Below are 22,498 nucleotides of genomic sequence, written 5' to 3'. Positions count from 1 at the left end.
TCCCGCTAAAACATTTGTAATTTTGCCTTTAGTCCACCTAAATTGACTTTGTGATATGGTGAAAATTAGAGGTACATTATATTTCATATTAATAGTTTGGTAGCATTTTGCAGTGTTACCTGTTAATAAATCAAAGTTTGTTAAAACATGTGAAACTTGAGGTGGTCCTGGGGAATCCAGGAGCTTTCTAAAAAAGACTTCCAGTAAATCTGCTCTATTAAGTATATTTATTGGGAAGGCTATATTATGCTCTAACCATTATATCCTTCTATTTAAAATGTGCAATTTCTCAATTCCCTATTCATTTAGATAATATCTAGTATTTCTCTATTATATAACGACAAAATTGCTTCCTATTTCTATTCCAATCCTTTAACTGCCAATTTTAGATGCTTTAATAACATTTCTTAGTTTTTCTTTTTCTTTTAAATATATACAAATCACTTAATTTTTCAACCTTAAATGATATTCATAGCCCCATATGTTCAAGACAGGATATCTACATGCTTATATCTCATTCCTTTTGTTAGTTTTTCTTCTTACACATTTTATTAGCTATTTTAGTTTAAAATTCCAAAGATAACGACCTCTAAAAGAAGATGCTAAAAAATATTTCAAAGTGCCCACCAATAACTCATTACTTTGGATCTTGATTAATATCCTTGAATACTTTCTCCAAGCACTTAATATCTCACCTGTGCAGCTTCTGTTTAGAAATCCTTCCTCTAACAACCATGGGTCTTCTTGTTCCAATGCAAGTATCAGTTCTGGTTTTGAAAAGCAGTGGCCTGTAAATAGGAAAGGATTTAGAATTTGTATGAGCTGCATGGGCTTTACATTCTCTGATTATGAAGGTAGACACAGCTTCAGAAGTGGCACACTGTACATGCATATTTGACCCATTAAAGAGAGAAGTGACAATACAAAACATTTTCTTGACTCAAAAAGGACCAATTTCCTTAATACTCTGAATTACAAACCTAAATAATACAATTTCTAAAAGGTCAACATCTTGGGTTTCTAAGAAGTGATTTTCATAGGGACATCCATTTCTGGCTATGAAGACAAGGAAGATGATTTATCACTCCAAATCATAAACTAGAAAACTATGCAATATTTATAATGGATTTTATTTATTTTTAAAGATTTATTTATTGTTAAAATTTACTTCTCTCCCCTTCCCCCCCCCCATTGTCTGCTTGCTCTGTGTCTACTTGCTGTGTGTTATTCTGTATCCATTTGCATTATCAGGCAGCACTGGGAATCTGCTGTCTCTTTCTTGTGTCATCTTGCTTTGTCAGCTCTCCATGTGTGTGGTGCCACTCCTGGACAGGCAGCACTTCTTTTGCATGGGGCGGCTCTCATTATGGGGAGGAGTACTCCTTGCCCATGGGGCTCCCCTATGCGGGGGACACCCCTGTGTGGCATGGTGCTCCTTGTGCACATCAGCATTGTGCATGGGCCAGGTCATCACATGGGTCAGTAGGCCCTGGGTTTGAACCCTGGACCTTCCATGTGGTAGGCAGATGCTCTATCTGGCGAGCCAAATCTGCCTCCCAAAGAAGAGTTTTTAGACACTTGACTACAGGCAGAGCAAAAAGGGATTCTGGACAACAGACACAGCATTGAAGAAATGGTCCACAAATATTTAAAAGACAAGCACAAAATCCAGCATTCAACAACAATAAAATTCATAACATCAAGCACCCAATAAAAAATTATCAGGCAGGAATAGAATCAGGAGATATGATTTTTAAGGAAAAAAATCCATCAATAGCAACAGAATAAAAAATGACACAGGATAAAATCAGTAGTTGAGAACATTAAAACAGCTATTAAATTGCATATGTTCAAGAAGATAGGGAAAACCATTACCGTGATGAGAAGAGAAATATAAAATGATTAATATATTGGGAAGCGGATTTGGCTCAACTGATAGAGCGTCCACCTACCACATGGGAGGTCCAGGGTTCAAACCCAGGGCCTCCTGACCCATGCGGTGAGCTGGCCCACACTCAGTGCTGATGCACACAAGGAGTGCTCTGCCATGCAGGGGTGTCTCCCACGTAGAGAAGCCCCTTGAGCAAGGAGTGTGCCCTGCAAGGAGAGCCACCCTGCACGAGAAAAGCGTAACCTGCCCAGGAGTGGCACCACACACACAGAGAGCTGACGCAACAAAAAGAGACACAGAATCTCAGTGCCACGGACAAGAATGCAAGAGGACACAGAAGAACACACAGAGAATGGACACAGAGAGCAGACAATGGGAATGGGGGCAGGGAGGAGAGAGAAATAAATAAAAATAAATCTTTTAAAAAAAACAAAAAATATATAAAATAAAAAATAATGTATATTAGAATTTATAACACACTTATAAGTAAAATATATTATAAAAAGAGCAAAAAATATGGTAGAGAGAAAATGGAAGAAAAGTATAATATTCTTATATGTGAAGTGATAAAATATTGTTTGAAGATAGATTATGACAAGTTAAAGATAAAAAAACAAAAAAAGAAACACTAACAAATAGCAAATATTCATATGGTACATTTAAATTCAACCATATCAACAGAACATAAAACAAACAAATGGTCTAATCAGTCCAAGTAAAAGGCAGAGATTAACAAGACCCAACTACATGATGTCTTCAAAACTCAACTACATGAAGTATATAAGAAATCCACTTTAAATTTAACAACACAGAGAAGTTACAAGTAAAAGTATAAGGAAAGGAAAGACAGCTTGCAAACACTAATGTCTGAGAGGCTATTTTAATACCAAAGTAAAATTACACTATATACCTCTAACAACTACTAATATAAAAAATAATGACACTATAAAGTATTTGCCACAAAAGGAAATAACTGGATCTCTCATACATTGCTGGTGGGAATACAAAATAATACTGTCACTCTGGATAATCACTTGGCAATTTCTTTATGAAACTAAACATATTCTTACAATATGACCTAGCAGTGACACTCCTGGATATTTATCCAAAAAAAATTAAAAATAAAAAATAAACTATACAAGAATTATTTATAATAGCAAATACATGAATGGCTAAATAATCTGTTAAAATTCATACAACAGAACACTGTGCAGCAATAAAGGGAATCAATTTATATGAACTGTAACTTGGATGGATCACAAGAGCATTGTGCTGAATAAAAAAGCTAATCTCAACACATAACACACTGTATGATTCCATTTATATAACTATCTCAAAATGACAAAATTATAGAGATGGAAAACAGAACTGTAGTTGCCATAGGTTAGAAATAGTGGGGGTAGTGGTTGTGGCTCAACTGATAGAGTCCACCTACCATATGGAGGGTACAGGGTTCAATACTCAGGGCCTCCTGACCTAATGTGGTGAGCTGGCCTATGTGCAGTGCTGCCGTGTGCAAGGAGCGCTGTGCCAGGAGAGCGTCCTGCAAGGAGAGCTGCCCCTTGTGAAAAAAGTGTAGCCCGCCTGGGAATGGCGCCACACACACGGAGAGTTGACACAGCAAGATGACGCAACAAAAAAAGCGACACAGTTTCCTGGTGCCACATGACAAGAATGTTAAGCAGACACAGAAGAACACAGTGAATAGACAGCGCAGACGATGGGGGGGGGGAGGGGAGAGAAATAAAATCTTTAAAAAAAAAAAAGGAATAGTGGTATAGAGGATGTGAGTGTTCCTAAAAAAGAGAAGCACCACAGAGATCTTTGTGCTGCTAGAATAGTTCTGTATCTTGACAGTGGTGGTTATGCAAAACTAAATAGAAGATAAAATAGCACAGAACTATTCACATACATTGTAGAAATGTCAGTTTACTGGTGTTTATAGTGTATTAAAGAGAAAGTAACCATTGAGAGAAACTTGATGAAGAATAAAACTTTTGCTAATTCCTCTGAATTTATAATTATTCCAATACAAAATATTTTTAGAAAAATTATACACAAAAAAAAAAACCCAAAAAATCCTGAAAACACTTTCTCCTTCAAAAAACCCTATTTAACAAAAATAAGACAGCAACCTAAAGATGGAGACAAAAACTTTCAAAACGTAAGTGATAAAGCTCTAAACTCATTCAACTCATGTCCAAAAAAACACAAAGAAACTACTTTAACCAGCACAAAAAAGGGGTAAAGATTGGATCAATTAAAGATTACACTGAAGATTTCACTGAAGATTTATGAATAGCCAAAGAGCACAAGTAAAGATGTTCAATGTTGCTAATCATCAGGGAATACAAAGTAAAACTCAGTAAGATAAAAGTAGAATGTTTAAAAATAATAATATATAGCAAGCCAAACACTGGTAACCAAAAGTATGAGAACTCTCATACTTTGCTAATGAACATGAAAAACAGCATAGGCAGCTTAAGAGCATTTGGTAGTTTTGTTCAGATACATATATGAAGACCCACCAAGCTCATTCCTTGGTATTTACACAAGATAAATGAAAAGAGATACTGATGTAGTAAAGACTTGTATGCAAATGTTCACGGAAGTATTATTCATAATAGCCTCAAAGTGGAAAAGAAAGTCTATGAATTATAAATGATAATAAATTGGAGTATATGTGTACAAAGAAATACTAATTGGGATAAAGGTCTAAACTGTTGACATACACAAACACTTGCCTGCATTTCAAAAGCATTATGAAGAGTGAAAAAATCAGACAAAATAGAGTATATCTTTTTATAATAATTCTGCTTACATAAAATTTGAGAGAAAGCAAATCAGTAGTTGTGTGGCATCAGTGGGGTAGGGATGGAGGAAAAGGACTCCCTGCAAAGGACTACAAGAAAACTATCTGAGGTAAAGAAATATTCCAAATCATGATGTTTTTAGTAGTAATGAACTGTATACATTTCTCAAAATTTATCAGAGTTGTATAATGAAAAATAATGAATTTTATTTTCTTTAATACACTGATTAATATTAAAAAAGAAAAAAGAAAACAGAGAAATGTACTCTAGGTTGTTACATGTGAGGATCTGCTCACCCACTGAGATGAGGTGGCTGTAGTTCTCCAGCATCACATCTCTGTAAAGGGTCCTCTGAGCAGGGCCCAGGTGCTGCCACTCCTCCTGGGTGAACTCCACAGCCACATCCCTGAATGACAATGAGGCCTGAAACAGCACATTTCTGGTCAATCTGAGGGGTCCAGAAACAGGTGACATGGAAACACCTTAGGAAATGAATCTTACCATGTTTACTGTTGAGTGTTTCAAACAAAATGTTCAAAGAATGCCTATGATGGCCCTAATCTTGATGAGGAGAGTTCTCCACAGAAGGTGAGGGGAAATGCTTCAGGGGCTCTAGGTATGGATAAGGCAGACAAAGAGAAGCAGGGAGTGATTCTCAAATTATTATTTGATGACGCTTCTGTAAAAGTTATCACAATATAAACTTTCATTTTCTAATTGTTGCTGGAATATAAATAAGTCAATTTATTCATTCTAATAGTTTACATGTAAATAAGTCTGGATTTTCTACATACGCAATGTCACATCTAAAAAATGGGAATTTTGTTTCTTCCTCTCTAATCTTGTACCTTTTATTTCTTTTTTATTCTCAATATCTCTGATTAAAATTTCCAATACTTTACTTTCAATCTATGAGAAAAATATCCTGTATGACGTTATGACATATAACATTATCATAGAAGGCCAGCTTTATATACATCAGATGAATAAAGATCCTTTTTATTCTTAGTATTTTTTTTGTCTCTTAACATCAGTGGGTATTACATACTCAAATTCCTTTACTACATATAGTCATATGAACATATGATTCTTCTCCTTTACTCTGTTACTGTAATGAACTACACTGCCTTTTGATCAATTCAAATGTATATTCCTGGAATGTAAGTGATTTTGGCATGCCACACATTTATAATATATATCTTTGATTTTTAAAAATGACTTTATTTCAAATTTTTAAAAAATCAAAACAACAGCAAAAGGCAGTTCAGTAAATTATTTAAGCATTACTCCTAAAAAGTCCTGTTCAGGCACTTTTACGCCACCTAATTCCAACTACTAAGTCAATTGTTCCTCCAGTGTTCAGAAAGATACACAGATTAACACAGATTAGTTAAATAATACAGTCAAGGTCTCCTTATTAATGAAAAAAAGAGAAAAAAATTCTGAATCATATTCTTATCTCACAAAACAAAAGCCCGTATTTCTTTTTTTTCCCCTTGCTTTTAGCATTTATATAGTAACAACTTAGCTTTTGGTACAAAGACATTAAAATGTTGTTGTTAACTATAGCCTACAAATTAGTTATACTTTTCCCACATGGTACTACATGAATAAATTATAAGTCAATGTGGTCAAAGGAGAAATTTCAGGTTGAATATATCAACTAGCATAAAAATTTTAAAAAAGACTAACATAGGACTGTACAACACAAACAACCTGTTGTAAACAATGAACTATAGTCAAGAGTATAATTATAAAAATGTTCTCTCACAAATTGTAATAAATGTACAATAACAAAAAGTGATAATTATAGGGAAGTATGTGGGAACTATGTATTTCAAGTATGATTTTTCTAATAAATGTATGGACCCTTATAAAATTTCTAAATCCATTACAATACAAAATGGTGAATGAACAAAGAGCTCACCTGAGATTTTTTCATCTTCTGTGGTTCTTAGGAGAATGCAAAGAACTGTGATTTCAGCTAGGGCGACAAAAAGAGAGACCATGGGATTTAGTGAGACTTATAGCTCCTACATTTACCTACTAAAAATCTGAATCTTCAGCTGGGGAGCAGCCTTTCTATGGGATGGGGACACTTTTAGGCCTTGGCATAAATAGGACCATGCTGAAGCGGTGTATTTGTTCATGAGCAATTGTGAAATGATGATGGGGACTTCTCCTGCAGCTCTTCACTGGATGAATATAAACTTTCTCAATCGATTTAATTATAATGGCTGTGTCCTTCTGATAAATAAACACAAAGAAATAACAGCAAAAAGGAGTAGGTGAATTACAGTGCAACAAAGGATAAGACACCATTTTTTCTTTAAAGTGCATCATTCTTCTATTTTATCAGCAGGAGTGTTTACTCCTTGTTTAATATAACGTCCTTGTTTAATATAAAGAGAGCAGAGTAAAAGAAATGAGGATGCTTTAAGGCAAGGATTTAAAATTATTTGTTTTAACTGATGCAGTTTCTCAAAGAAACTTTTTGATAAGACGCTACTGTTGCCTATCTGTGAATGAACTGCATTGTGTGTCCCTGGACAATTTACTGATCCATTCAGGTCTAACATCTTTAAAACTTTCAAAGTGTTTGAAGTAGATAATCCTGGAATACCTTTGTGAACCATCATTCTAGACTTTTCTGAGGTTTGGATAATGTCTGTAGTGTCACATAAGGTAATGGACATGAGTCACAGAAGTGTATAATGCATACAGAATGGAGAATGAAGGCAACAGGAAACCCTTTACAGATGGGTGGAAACAGAATTTCCTAACTTCTGGTTGGTTTTTCCTTACATCCAGACCTTTCCCATACTACCTCCACTATGAAAGGGCTTTCTTGGGTAGCCTGCTTATGGGCCTCCCAGCTCACCTCACTTTTCTCATAGCTGGATCAAACTCTCCACTGTTACACAGTCTGTGGCAGCTTCTTGAAGTGGTCACATCAACTCTAGTTCATTCTGGGCAGGGGAATGAAGAACCATTTCTGGCCAAAGAAATCAGAATCTGATCCTTTCTGGGTACTTTTGTCTCTGCTCTGAAGCTCTGGTGGGAAGTAAAAGTCAAAGGGATCAACATTCCCTTCCAGCTGGCTCCCAGAGATCCCCTGCTTCCTATCACATTTGTTCCAGGAACCTGAGAAGTGGACCTAAGAAACATATTAATGTGAGAAACAAACTAATTTTAGGGCCAAAATCCTGACATTTGGAATTGCCAGTAATATCAGACTTAAAAACACAGATAACCTGCCAAACTTTATTTGACCGAAGGGAGCTGAAAAGACAGTAAAAATATCAGAACGCATTTGCCACATGGTAGGCTGCCATCTACATTCACTTCACATAATATCACCAGTGACTTGGCGACAGGTGACTCAGTGCTGTGAAATCCTTAATGTTGGTTTTAGGTATGTGCAATATTAGAAAGGGCCTGAGACTGGGAGTAAAGCATTTGAGTCTTTGAATCCAAGTTTCCCCACCAGCCAGCTTTTGACCTGAGCACATCACTCCACCAACTTGAACCTCACTTTTCTGGTAAACGCATACAATTATACCGATTCATAAAGTGGCTGGGAAGTTGACATAAGTCATCCAATGAAAGAAAAAAGTGTCTTCTAAATAAAAACGTTATTGTCACTTAAACATCTGTACGCGGCACTCGTATAATTACAGGAGACCTTAACTAACTTTCAACACATTGTCCTGCAGCCGTCATTATTAACCTCATTTCCAGATAAGTGAACTGACTCTTTCCCAGGTTCTATAGCTCGCCCCCGGTGACAGGTGACAGACTTGTAATTTACTAGGTTTACAGCTCCAGAACTCTTAGACCCATGGCCTGCTATTCCTGCCACCGTTCAGCGTCAAGGTTATAAGCATACTGAACACACCCTGACCTCCCTCTTCCGCATGGGATTTTTCCCGGTCGAGCTGTAGCTGGGAAAGGCAAAAGGTCTCCGAATACTCGGCTCACATCAAGAATCTTCTCCTGACAATGCCCCGGGAGCCGGTGGGGCCGGAGCAACCAACCATGGCCTTCCGGGGGCCGAAGGCCGGGACGGGCGCGCGCACGGTAGTCGGGCCGTTGGGCCTTTCCCATCGACTTCCCATTGTCGCTCCTCAGACCCCAGCCTGCCACCTCTGGCTGCTTCCCACGCTCTCTTACCCGACTCGCATAACCTTCACTCGCAGAAGTGACTCAAGTCGCTTTCCGGGACTCCAACCGCTACGGCAACTCGGAAAAGGCCGAATGAGAAACCATCGCTACCCGGCACATGCGCAGAAGTAAGTCTATTCTTCCCAGAGAGCGGTGCGATGCGTCACAGTACAAGTCCAGACTACATTTCCCACAAGCCCTTGCGTCCGGTCTTTGAGGAACTCTCCTGGCGTTTCCGCTTCGTAGAAGGTTGGGGGATGGTATTCTTCTCAAGGTTTGTCTTTTACTGGAGCTCTCAGAGTTCGCAGAAGTTATGTATTACGCTAGAATTCTACCGCCAAATGTAAAGCGGGCCTATCTGATCCTGAAGGAAATGACAAGCTTTTTTTTCACAAGGCATTTGGAGACACTTGAGAAAACGTGAATGTGAACTGGACTTAAAAAACATCAAGTAAAAATTACTATTACTTTTCTTAAGTGTGAGAAAACTTTGGGAATTGTGTAGGGAATTTAACTCATTTGTTAAAGCCTTGATTATTGAAGTATTTAGGATTTAAATTATATAACTGTAAATTTCTTTACAGTTAGTTAATGAAATTTATCCTGGGACTTCCATTCTGTCTCTATACAATTCCGGGACATACTGATCCCAGAGCCCAGTACTGGATCCCGCAGATTCCACCTTGAGAATTCTAAGTAGGAGCTGAGACTGGTGCTGCAGTTGTATCACATATAACGACACTGTTGGTTTTTTATATATTAATGTTGTTTCTTGCTGCATTCTCATTGCTTCAACCAATTTTACGTTAATAAAATCCTGGATTCCCATACACATAATGTTAAGTGTACTGGTCTGAAGGTCTAAGGACCCAGAAAAACATATTTTAAAAATTATCCCATTCCTGTGGGCGTGAACTCAATGTAAGTCGGAGTTTCGCTGAAGTTACTACAGTAAGGTTCAGTCAGGACGGGTCTTAATTCTATTATTGGAATTCTTTATAAGCAGAATGAAATGCGGAGAAACAAAGCCAAAGGAGTAAGAAAGCCACCGGAGTAAGAAGCTGAAATAAAGGAAACCTGGAAGACAACAGAGGCCAGGTGAGGCTGCTATATGCATTGTCTTGTGACAAGCCAAGGACCAAGAATGGCCAGCAGCCAACCCCAGAATGTCAGTCTTTGGGGAGAAACCACCTCCTTCGTGATATCTTGATTTGAACTGTTCAATTAGCCTCCCATTGTTCAAGCCAACTCACTTCATGGTATTTGCTTGAGGACCCTAGGAAATGAAAACAACCCAAATTGCCAGCTTTTCTCCAATATTTATACTTCTTAGGCAATTACAAATAATTAGTACAAAAATACTGGTGGAAACGAAACAAAAAAGTACTGGTGGAGCGTCTCTCAATCATAACAGACTTTAGCATTAAGATCACTAAGTGAGAAAAAGCGGGCTGTTAATTCAACAAACATTCATTGTAAACCTATTGTATATATGTTACTAGCATAAAAATGTAAGAAAAATACAGTGAACCCTCACTGTAACAAATGCACACACAATGCAAGTTGTTAATAATATGGTATTAAATGGAAATTATTTTATGAATGGTTTTTCTGTAAGCCTACAAATTCTCTAATAAAAAGAAGAAGAAGAAAAAAAGAAAACCTGCTAGATAATAAACATCACTCCAGATACTGGGAGAGCAACATGAAATAAAAGGTAAAATTCTCTACCTCCATGGAGTTTATGATCAGGATTGTTGTGAGGCATCTATGAGTCAGGGACCCTACCAGAAACAGGTGTTACTGTTAATAAAGACAAGAGAGACTAGTAAAAAGGACTCTTGACAAAACATGGACAGGGTTCATGAACTACCCTGTGAATAATGACAGTGGAGAAAGATTATCACCACCAGGTCTGAAATGAGAGGATGGAGAATTACCAGGACTAGGCAGAAAATGTTAACTCAATAGGAGCCATGGCCTTAGGAATAGAAACATTGTAATGGTGAAACATGGCTCAGCACAGAGAGCCATTCGAATATATGCTCCATAGCCACTTGTTTGCCACTTTCTAATTTCCTACCCTCTGGTAAGCATTTATAAGTCCCACTCTATGCTTCTTCCTAGAAGCCCATCCACACATATTTACACCAGAGCTTTTTGTCACCAATTTTATGCTCTCATTCTTTTCTAACTCCTAACTACCAGTCAACTGATTGAGCCATTGGGCATGAATCAATATAAACCTCAACTCAGAACATCTCTAGTCATCACAAAGTGGACAATTATACCTTGTTAAACTGCACATTGGAAAGATTTCATTTCACTGCATCTTCTCTGAACCACCACTCTGGGTCTATAATTGCAGGAGTCATTATTTCTAGATGATTCCACCATACATAGTAGGTCATATGTGAAAGAGATTCAACCTGTCTATGTCTACTTATCTTACTTGCAAATGCTTGGGGATGATCCATGGTATATATTTCTGACTAAATAACCAGGAATTTGTTCAAAGGGACCCAGCCTCTTACCAGTTGTCTATAAACTCATATGTATCAGGAAACTGAAAGAGGTTTTGAATCCCTATAATGGAGGTTTATGTTAATTTTCTACCCATGAGACCTTGAAAATCTCTGCACATTGGATATGCCCAAGAGTTTAAAAATAGATTTGTCAGAATATCCTTCACATACACTGGCTGGTTTTGACTGTAGTATTGAGGAAGGTCATGAGTTCCTTTGATTGTTTATTTCTGGATTAGACATTGCATTTTCCCTCCTGGATAGTTAGGTGTTACTCCCATTATGGACTTGGAGTCAATAAGGGAGGTTGTAGGGACAAGTTCAGAGGAGAGATGGCATCTTCTCTCCGGCTGAGTTACACTAGGAGCGGTCCTTGGAATGTGGAGAAAGAAGTGAGAAATCTATTGTCAGAAGCCAACTGATCCTTACGCTTTTGCTCAGCTCATCACAAACTTATTTTCTCGAACTGAAAGGTCATCTTAGATTTGGAGAGGGTGTGCTAGGTACAAGGAATCCTAATTAGTCGGCCTCAAAAGCCTGATTCCCCTGGCAAGAGCAGAGGATATCTGTTTTGACCACCCACTACTAGATGTGTGATCACATTCTTTTCTTCTGGTGATAACTTTGGGATTCCTGGCTGCTTTGCAAATCTACCTCTGAGAGGGAAGAAAGTTTCTTCTTGATATTATCTTTACACTGAGTTCACCCTAGCAGTGATGGGGGGAGAAGGTGGTACTTGCTAGGCATTGGTTCATGTGAATAGAAATCATTTTATAGACATGTCTGGGTCATGGTGACCTGTTGAAGATAGCCTTCTCTTTAGAACCGTATATGACTGAATCTGTGAGGTAAATTCTATTTATTGAATGCTGAAATATTGGACCATTTTATTTTTCTATCTACCTAGACACCTCCATCTGGAAACTGTTCTCCCAGCTTTCAGTCACTATAGATTAGTTCTGTCTCTACTAGAATTTCATGCAAAAGCAATTATACAGTGCATACTTCTTTGACTCTGGATTTTTCAGATTCATCTTTTTATAGAGTAACAGCAAGGCAAGGCAAGGCAGGACCAGCCTCATAGAGGGAAGTACAGCTGCTGATGAGCAAACATAGAGGCTTGCTGGTCCTCTAACATTGTTTTGAGTCAAGTCATTGCTTCTACCTTTTTTCTATTTTGAATTAGCCAATGTCCTCTTTACTAGCCCATCCACTTCACAAACTTCCACTTAGTCAATCAGAGCCTTGATTATTTTTCATTCCAAGAAAACACCAGCAAAAGAACTGGTTGTCAACACCCATGAATCTAAGGAGTAGAACACGAGTGCAGATGCTGCAACCAAAGTCCTAAAAAGCTGCAGGCCAGATACTGGTGCATGAATCTAGCCACCAAAGTTACATCCTTAGATTGACATTTTTCGAGATTTAGTTTGCTGTCAGGAACAGCTGCAGACAAATGTCCCTACTGATGGACATTTCTTCTTGGATGAAACTTAAAAGCCATCAACTTTGGTATTTCAAGTTATGATTTTTGGTGATGGCTTCGAAGACTCGTGCTCCCTCATCATTCCAAATGATACCCTCTAATAAAAGGCTTTGAATTTGAAATATGAAGGCTCACTCTTGCTTTTATGACTGAATATCCTATAATTCCCTGGCTAAAAACTTCTAAGCTTCCAAATGATCTAACTGATGGGTGACAGTTTGGGGTTTTTTGGACCTCCTAAGAATGTCATGAATAGGAGTCTCTTTCCATATAAGATCCTGCTCAGGGAGCTGAATTCCTGCAGATTCTTTCCAATATCATGGCCAAGGACAGTATAATATTGAGTAAGAGTAGTGACTATACTTGGCTTGTTCCTGATCTTAAAGAGTAATATTTCACTATTTCACCATTAAGTGTGATGTTAGCTGTGGGATTTTTATAAGTAATTAATTGATTTTCTTATGCTGAACCACCCTTCCATACGTGGGGTAAATGTCATCTGAATATGGTGCATTATACTTTTAATGTGCTTTTGGATTCAGTTTGCTAGTATTTTGGTGAGGAATTTTCCATCTATATTCATATGAAATATTCAATGGTAATTTTCTTTTCTTGTATCTTTATCTATCTTTGGAATGAGGGTGATGTTGGTCTCATGGAATGAATTAGGGAGTGTTTCCTCTTCTTCAAGTTTTTGGAAGATTTGAGTAGTATCAGTGTTAGTTCTTTAAATGATTGGTAAAATTCCCCTGTGAGGCCATCTGGTCATGGACTTTCTTTTTGGGTAGGTTTATGATTACTGATTCAATCACTTAACTAGTTATTAGTTTGTTGAGATCTTCTGTTTGCTCTTGAGTCAATGTAGTCTGTGCTTCCAGGAATTTGTCCATTTCATTAAGGTTATCTAATTTGTTGGTATATAGTTGCCCATAGTTTACTCTTTTTTAAAATACATTTTTTATTTTTTTAAAAAGATAGTTTACATAAAATGTTATATAAACATAGTTTATTATTGTAATCTTTTTTTTTATTTCTGTGGGGTTGATTGTAGTGTCCCTTTGCATTTCTGATTTTAGATATTTGTGTCCACTCTTTTTTTCTTTGTTTTTTCTTTTTTTCTAGCTAAAAGTTTGATTATATTGACTTTTTCAAATAATCATCTTTTAGTTTTGTTGATTCTCTCTATTGTTTTTTATTCACAACTTCAGAAATCTACACTCTAATCTTTGTTATTTCCTACCTTCTGCTTGCTTTAGATTTAGTTTGATCTTCTCTTTCTAGATCTTCCAGTTTAGTCTCTGAATTCAAATTTTCTTGTTTAATGTAAAAAATTAGAGCTATAAATTCTCTCAGAACTGCCCTTGCTGCATCCCATAAGTTTTGGTATGTTGTGCTTTCATTTTCATTCACCTTTTCTATTTACATTGTGATTTCACCTTTGACCCATTGGCTTTTTGTGAGTATGTTATATAATTTCCTTATATTTGTGAATTTTCCATTTCTCCCTCTTTTGTTGATTTCTAGTTTCATTCCATTGTGGTCATTAAAGATAAATTTTAAGAGTAAATTTTTAAAATTTATTGAATGTTGTTTTGTGACCTAACATATGGTCTGTCCTGGAGAATAACAAATGTGTAGTAGAGAAGAATGTGTATTCTGCTGTTGTTGGATGAAGTGTTCTGTAGATATCTAAGTCTAGTTGGTTTAGAGAATTGTTTTAGTCTTCTGTTTCCTTATTGATCTTCTGTTCAGATGTTCTATCCATTAATGAAAGTGGATATTTAAAGACCTCTACTATTAATGTAGAACCATCTATTTCTCCCTTCAAATCCGTAAATATTTGCTTCATATATTTTGGAGTTCTGCTGTTAGGTACACATATATTTATAATTGCTATGTCTTTTTGTTGAATTGACCACTCTTATCAGTATATAGTGATCATTTTTATATCTTGTAAAATATTTTTTGACTTAAAAGCTGTTTAATCTGATATTAATATAGCTACCCCAGCTCCCTTTTGGTTACTACTTGCATGGTATATTTTTTCCATCTGTTCACTTCCAACCTCCTTATGTGTTTGAATTTAAGGTGAGTCTTTTATAAATAGCATATAGTTGGGTTGTGTTCTTTTTATCCATTCTGCCAATCTCAGACTTTTGACTAGAGTGCTTAATCCATTTATATTTTAAGTAACTACTGAAAATGCAGGACTTTCTTCTGGTATTCTTCTATTTAGTCTTGTCAAGTCTTATACCTGTTTTGACCTTCAGTTCATCCATTAATGCCTACTTTCATATATATTTGATTTTTTTTTGGTACCATATTGAGTCCCTTCTCATTTATTTCTGGATATATTTTCATATATTTTGTTTGCATTTCTACTGAGTTAAAAGTAACCTCCTAAATATATAATAATCATTTTTCACTTGATACCAACTCAACTTCAATAGCATAGACATACCTTATTCCTATACCACTCCATCCCCCACTTTTCTTGTACTGTTACAAATTATATCTTTGTATATTTTATGTCCAAAACCAGAGATTTATTTTAATGTTTTATGCAATTGCATTTTAATACCATCTTTGTATACTAAAGACTGCTCATGCAATATACCAGGAATGAGTTGGCTTTATCAGTTGGAACTTATTAAGTTAAAAGCTTACAGTTCTGAGGCTATGAAAATGTCCAAATAAAGACATTATCAGGAATATTGTCTTACCAAAGGTCACCTGCTGGTAATGCTGGACTCATGCCATGTGAGAAGGCAAAATGGTGTCTGCTTTCTCCTCCAGGCTCACATTCTCCCTGAGCCCAGCTGTGGGCACAGAGACACATGGCTTTCTCTCCCTTCTCCTCTGGGCCTCATCTCTTTCAGCTTTAGGCTAAAGTGGCTTCCTCTCAGCCTTTGTGTTCCATTGATTCCAGTTTCTGGGTTCTTCTCTGCCTCTTTCACTTCTTTCTGTATGTCTCTGTTTCTAGTCCTCTGTTTATAAAGAACTCTATTAAAGGGATTAGGACCCATTCTGGGTTCCACAATCTAATCAAAGGCCCTTAACTGAAGCAATCTAGGCAAAAGTGATCTAATCAAAAGGTCTCTTAATGGAACCAATCAAAAAGTCCCATATAGGTTTACATACTCAAGAATGGGCTAGCTTAAGGACATAATTTTCTAGGGTCCACAAAAGACTCAAACCAGCATAGTACTTGTAAGAAGTAAGAAGTGAATTACATACAAAAAATACAATACTATAATACTGGCATTTGTAATTACCCAAAGGGTTACCTTTACCGAAACTTTTATTTCTTTAAGCCACATTGACCACTCTCTAATGACCTTTCCTTTCAGTCTGGAAAACTCCCTCTTTGCATTGCTTGTAGGGCAGGTCTAGTGTAATGAAATCCCTTAGCTTTTGTTTATCTGGAAATCTAAATTTTTCCCTCATTTTTAAAAGAAAATTTCACAAGATATAAAATTCTTGTTTCACTATTGCTTTCTATAAGCACTTTAAGTATTTCAATGTTTTGCTTGCTTCCATGATGAAATTTTAATCTACTTTTAATCTACTTGGGACACCCTTGTATGTAATATATTGCTTTTCTCTTACAGCTTTTAGAATTCCCTGTTTCACATTCAACAGTATGATCACCATGTGTGTGGGCATATTTCCCTTCAAGATTATCCTTTTTGGTGTTTGGTGGACTTCTTGGTTGTGAATATTCATGTCTTTTGCAAAGTTTGGGAAGTTTTTTCATTATTTCTTTAAATATTCCTTCTGTTCCTTTCTCTTGTTCTTCTCCCTCTGAGACCTCCATAACACTATGTTGATATGCTTGATGGTGCGCCACAGATCCCTCAGGTTATTTAAGTTTTTTATTGTTCTTTTTTTATGGTCCTCAAGCTGACTCATTGCAGTGGTCTTGTCTTCGAGTTCATTGATTCTTCTACCAGCTCAAATCTACTATTAAAACCTACCTGGAAATTTCTGTTTCAGGTATTGTGGTCTTCAGCTCCAGTAGTTCTATTTGCTGTTTGGTTCCTTTTTAGAACTTCTATCTCTTTATTATGGTTCTCATATTGTTCACTTACTGTTTTCCTGATATTTCCTAGTTCTTTCTCTGTCTTTTTCTTCATCTCCTTGAGCATATGAAAGATCATTTTTTAAAAAAGTTTTTGATTGATGTGTCCATAATCTGGTCTACCTCTTATTGATGTTTTCTAGATTTTATTTTCTTTCTTTGGATGGGCTCTCATTTCCTGTTTCTTCGTCTTGTAATATTTTGTTTCACACTGTACATTTTAATATTTAAAAATACTTACTCTTGGATTCAATCCCTGGCCTGTTTCTTGAATTTGTATCCAGCTAGTGATATGACAGAGATTTTCTTGTGTACCAGGAGATAGCAAAACCAAACAAAGCAGTACAAAAACCACCTTTCACAGTTTGCAAATTGGTTTTGCATTGCCTGGTGCTGTCCCCTTCGGCATTCGGCCCTATTATCAAGGTCAGCACAAGGTGAATGCAAAGTGCTGTGTCCTCTTTGTCTTTTCTGGGTCTATGTCTTGTCATATGGTTATGCTTGCTAGTGGTCTTAGGAGTTCCCCTGTTTACATGAATTTGAATGTTCCCTCTACTCCCCAGGAAACAGACCTTCCCCCTTTTTTGCCCCAAGCCAAAAGACTCAATTGTTTCTTACACTGCTTTCCCTGTCTCAAGCTGATTTTGCCTGGAGGGCAGGTTCTGGGAGTAGGAGAGAACCAGGTCAGTTTTTCCCAGCTGGATCAAGGCCAAGCACCCAAATAGGGATTGTAGCCAGACCCAAAGTTCCCTAGGGTGGGAAAGAGAGAGGGTCAAGGAAGGGTGCCAAGTGCTTCTCCTATGACTCAGTGAAGCTGTGTTTTCTTCATTTGACACTTGTCTAGTGTATAGAGCCATTTAACAGCTTTCTGTAGTTTTTAAAAGGTAGTCTATTTAAATTCTCCTTTGAAGATTTTCCCTGAAGCAGATTAGAACAATGGCCTCCTTCAGAGCTGTACTCACACCAGTTTGAAGTAGCTAATCAAAAGCCATGATCAGGGAGTTCTGAGAAGATAGCCTCTGAGTAGGCAGGCAGGGCTCAACTTGCTGAAAAAATCAATAGAGAACCGGCCAAAAGGAGTCTGAGGAACCTGCTATCGGGGTCAGAAGACCAGTTTAGTGCTGCGCAACCCCCAGGAAGATTTGGAATGACTAAATCCTCAAAGCAGCCGGGAAGGGCACCCATCCCCCACCCTCAAGATGTTAAGGCTGGATAAAATCCCTGGCTCAGTATAGCTGATTAAGAGGGAAGAGATGTCTTCCTCCTTGCCAGCTGTTACAAGGGAAGCGGGAGGCTGCGTTGCAGGGTGTATTCAGCCAGCAGAGCCCACTTAGAATCACAGCTCTGGCCCGACAGAAACACGGGCAAGTGAAGATTGAAATAAACACTTCGTAGAATGGTTCATCAATTAGCACCATCTGCTGGCTGACCAGGAAACTGCAAAGAGAAAAATGGCTTTTTGGTCTCTCTTAACACAAACTCCTGGGATAAAGTCTGTGCCCCAATAGTGACTCCCTGGCTCAATTTTGATAACTTAAGATGGGCAATTATAAAGACTCAGAATATGTTGAACCAAAACTCAAAGAAGAGCTGTAGGGGGAAAAAACCACTAGGCAGGAGAGAGAAATTGACCATCAGAGTAAATTCACCAACATATTCAGATGCCTAGACATCAGCAAAAAATTACAAGCCATACTCAGAAACAAGAAGAGATGGTCCAGCCAAAGGAACAAATCAAACATCCTGATGAGATACAGGATTTAAGATAATTAACTATTGATAATCACACAAATCTCCTAAACCAATTCAATGAATTGAAGGAAAGTATGACTAAAAGATAGAGAATAATAAGATATGAGAATGGAAAGCCAAAGGATAAAATGGACGAAGTAATACCTCTACAGTAATAACATTAAATGTTAATGGCTTGAACTCCCCGATCAAAAGCATAGACTTATAGAATGGATTAAAAATATATGAGCCATCTATATACCGGCTATAAGAGACTCACCTCACTCCACATCTATATCAAGAGGGGGCTTAGATTCCACATGGATGCTGGATGCAATTCTCCTGCTTTCAGTTGTAGACACTCTTGGCTGCCTGGTGTGGTGGTTGACCTTTTTCACCTCCATGTTAGATGAGTGGGGTAAGTCCAATAAACCAGAGTGTAGGAGTTGCAAGTCTGTTGAGGCTCAGGGCCTGGCTATCACATGGTCAGTCCAGAGATTCAGGTCCCCTGGGATACATTAAACCCCAGCACCAACTATAGTTCCGGTAAAAGTAACAGGAGAGAATTGTGGACAAAGATCACATCTGAGTCCAGCTCCATCACATGGAAACACAAACTCCAAAGTAGGGCCAACTGAGATGGCACTGAACTCCATCTGCCATGACCATAGAACTTGTGGGTCTCTGTAGCCCTCAGCAGAACCAATACCTAAGGTTGTATCTACTTTATCTGTCTCTGGGACTCTGCTGAGGTGTGCATAAGGGCAACCCCTCTGATAGCCTCCTGGCTCTTTTTGGAGACTCATAGCCATATAAACTCATTTGTCCTTTCCATTTCCCCCTTTTATTCCAGTTGAAAAGCATTTTAACTCCTGATATTATATGTAGATTGAGATATTCTGCTGGTCTGAGTTGACCCTTTTATTCAAGGTCATTTTCTAGTTATATCATCAGCTGGAACTTGGTAGTAATCCCTTGGCACCAGGGAGGCTTATCCCCGGGAGTCATGTCCCATGCTGGGGGGAAGGCAGCACATTTACATGCTGAGTTTGGCTTCGAGACTGGCCACATTTGAGCAACACGGAGGCTCTCAGGAGGTAACTCTTAGGCACCCTGCAGCTCTAGGCCTTGTTCTTTTTATTAAAGATTTATTTATTTATTTATTTATTTATTTATTTATTTATTTATTTATTTATCTCCCCTTCCCTCCCCACCCCGGTTGTCTGTTCTCTGTGTCTGTTTGCTGCCTCTTCTTTGTCCTCTTCTGTTGTTGTCAGTGGCACAGGAATCTGTGTTTCTTTTTGTTGCATCATCTTGCTGTGTCAGCTCTCCATGTGTGCGGCACCATTCCTGGACAGGCTGCACTTTCTTTCGTGCTGGGCGGCTCTCCTTACGGGGCGCACTCCTTGCGTGTGGGGCTCCCCTACACGGGGGACACCTCTGCGTGGCACAGCACTCCTTGTGTGCATCAGCACTGCACATGGTCCAGCTCCATCTGGGTCAAGGAGGCCTGGGGTTTGAACCGTGAACCTCCCATGTGGTAGACGGATGCCCTAACCACTAGGCCAAGTCCGCCGCATAGGCCTTGTTCTTATTTCAGGTGCACAGGCTCACAAGCATAGTCATTAGTATCAAGGGCTCATTGTTGAACCTTCCTTCTTTTTTGGTCTTTGCTGTTGCACTTGGAGGATTGTTGCTGCTCCTTTAGGGACTGTGCTAGAGCTCCCCTGGCTAGGAACTCAGCACTCCCTCGTTGTTGTTTTTAATTGTAACCACTATGAAAATATCCAAACATTTTTATGTACCCTGGATATATGCCCTGGAGAACTCTCTGCCAACCATGTGTCCCCTGTCAATAACATCCCACACCAGTATTCCTCCCCTGCCATTGTTGAACCTCTCTGTGATCCAAAACTTCTTCAAAAGTGAAGCCCAATATATTGCCAGGTTCCATTAATAGTAAAATGGAATATAGTGATGAGTTTAAAGGTTCCATTCTAAGGTCCACAGGATGGAAGAACAGAGTATGGATTAGAGTGGACTTACTGATATTCTATTCATGAACTATTGTGATTAGTAATCAAAGACAATGTGGCATTGGTGTGGAGAAAGTGGCCATGGTGGCTGTTGGGGGTAGGGAGTGGGAGCATTTTCAGGACTTGGAGTTGTCCTGGGTGGTGCTGCAGGGACAGTTACCAGACATTGTATGTCCTCCCATGGCCCACTGGGTGGACTGTGGGAGAGTGTGGGCTGTGATGTGGACCATTGACCATGAGGTGCAGTAGTGCTCAGAGATATATTCACCAAATGCAATGAATGTCTCATGATGATTGAGGAGGTGGTTGTTATAGGGGGAGGAGTGGGGTGAGGGGGGTGGGGGTATATAGGGACCTCATATTTTTTGAATGTAACATTAAAAAAATAAAGAAAGAAAAAAAGAGAAAAAAAAGAGACTCACCTCAAACATAAGGACACAACCAGGTTCAAATGAAAGGTTAGAAAAAGATATTCCACACAAATAGCAACCAAAAGAGATCTGGAGTAGCAATACTAATATCGAACAAAATAATTTTTTTTTTTTTTTTGCTGGTGATATCAGTTTTATTGGGAGGGGGGTGGTAACTAACACCTGGCTGGGAGCAGGGCCACCCTCACAGGTTGTTGAGTTCCAGCAGGGTCTGGTCCAGGGTCTGGTGAATCTCCACGTTCTCCTCCTTGGCACTGGCCAAGGTCTCTTCCAGGTCATCAATGGTTTTCTCCAGCTTTGCCACGGATCTTTCAGCAAACTCTGCTCGGGTCTCAGCCTCCTTCAGCTTCTTCTCCAGCAGTTTGATCTCCTCTTCATATTTATCCTCTTTGGTGGAATACTTGTCTGCTTGGGCCTCCAGGGATTTCAAGTTGTTGGTAACAATTTTCAGCTCCTCCTCTAGGTCCCCACATTTACTCTCAGCCACCTCAGCCCTCTCTTCTGAGCGCTACAGCTCTCCTTCCAGGATCACCATCTTCCTGGCCACCTCCTCATATTTGTGGTCTGAATCCTCAGTGATGTGCTTGGCCTCCTTCAGCTGCATCTCCTGCAGGTCCATCTTTTCCTCGTCCTTCATGGCCCAGTTTTCAATGACCTTCATTCCTCTTTCACTCTCATCAGCCGCCTTCTCAGCCTCCTCCAGCTTTTGCTGGGCTGTGGCCAGGCGCTCCTGCGCCCATCCAGCTCCTCCTCTACCAGCTGAATGCGGCGGTTCAGGGAGGCCACATCTGCCTCAGCATCAGTGGCTTTCTTCTCGGCCTGCTCCAGTTTCTCCTGGGCATCCTTGACTGATTCATAATACTTTTCCACCTCATCCTCAGTCCCCTTCAGCTTCTTCTGGAGAGCCTGCTGCTCCTCTTCCAGCTGCTTGCAGCGGTCCTCAGCTGGCTTCTTGTCGGCCTTGGCCTGCTCGGCGCGGTTGATGGCATTCTCCTTGTCCAGCTTCAGCATCTGCATCTTCTTCTTGATGGCGTCCATGACTGCGGTGGGGGGAGGGCCGGGCCAACAGGCGGTGCGCACTGGGCAGACTGGGTGGGCTGCACGGACCGTGCACGGGCGGCGGGCAAGGAGGACCAAGCCGGACTCCAAAATGGATTTTAAATGTAAACTGTTATAAGGGATGAGGAAGGTCATTATATATTAATAAAAGGGTCAATTTACCAAGAAGAATTAGCAATAATAAATATTTATGTACACACTGGCAAAACTGAAGGGAGAAAAAGATGTCACAATAACACTTGGAGACTTCAATACACCACTCTCAGTATTGGATCGAACAT

General features: G+C 38.9%; 1 protein-coding gene and 1 pseudogene across 10 annotated transcripts in view; both read right to left on the bottom strand.

Annotated features, from left to right (window-relative positions):
- LOC101421612 (zinc finger protein 782-like) overlaps nucleotides 1-22,498 on the bottom strand; it is a 43,021-nt gene that overhangs the window by 6,144 nt on the left and 14,379 nt on the right. Inside the window, exons 1-6 of one of the 10 annotated variants that reach the window (XM_012522835.4) lie at nucleotides 8,878-9,033; nucleotides 7,586-7,758; nucleotides 6,632-6,688; nucleotides 5,206-5,316; nucleotides 5,001-5,127; nucleotides 696-788 (exon numbers count right to left, since the gene is read on the bottom strand). In XM_012522835.4, the coding sequence (XP_012378289.2) occupies nucleotides 696-788; nucleotides 5,001-5,127; nucleotides 5,206-5,208 (223 nt within the window). In that variant the 5' untranslated portion in view covers nucleotides 5,209-5,316; nucleotides 6,632-6,688; nucleotides 7,586-7,758; nucleotides 8,878-9,033. Of the gene's footprint in view, nucleotides 1-695; nucleotides 789-5,000; nucleotides 5,153-5,205; nucleotides 5,317-6,631; nucleotides 6,689-7,585; nucleotides 7,862-8,602; nucleotides 9,052-22,498 lie in introns of those variants that run through there. The other 9 variants (XM_071216613.1, XM_071216612.1, XM_012522836.4 and 6 more) reach the window with 9 other exon arrangements.
- LOC131279412 (tropomyosin beta chain pseudogene) lies at nucleotides 16,420-22,286 on the bottom strand (annotated as a pseudogene).

This window comes from Dasypus novemcinctus, chromosome 8 (genome assembly GCF_030445035.2).
Source record: "Dasypus novemcinctus isolate mDasNov1 chromosome 8, mDasNov1.1.hap2, whole genome shotgun sequence".
Classification (NCBI taxonomy): domain Eukaryota; kingdom Metazoa; phylum Chordata; class Mammalia; order Cingulata; family Dasypodidae; genus Dasypus; species Dasypus novemcinctus.
The sequence above is the reverse complement of the archived record's forward strand: the minus strand, read 5'-3'. Positions and strand labels throughout refer to the sequence as shown.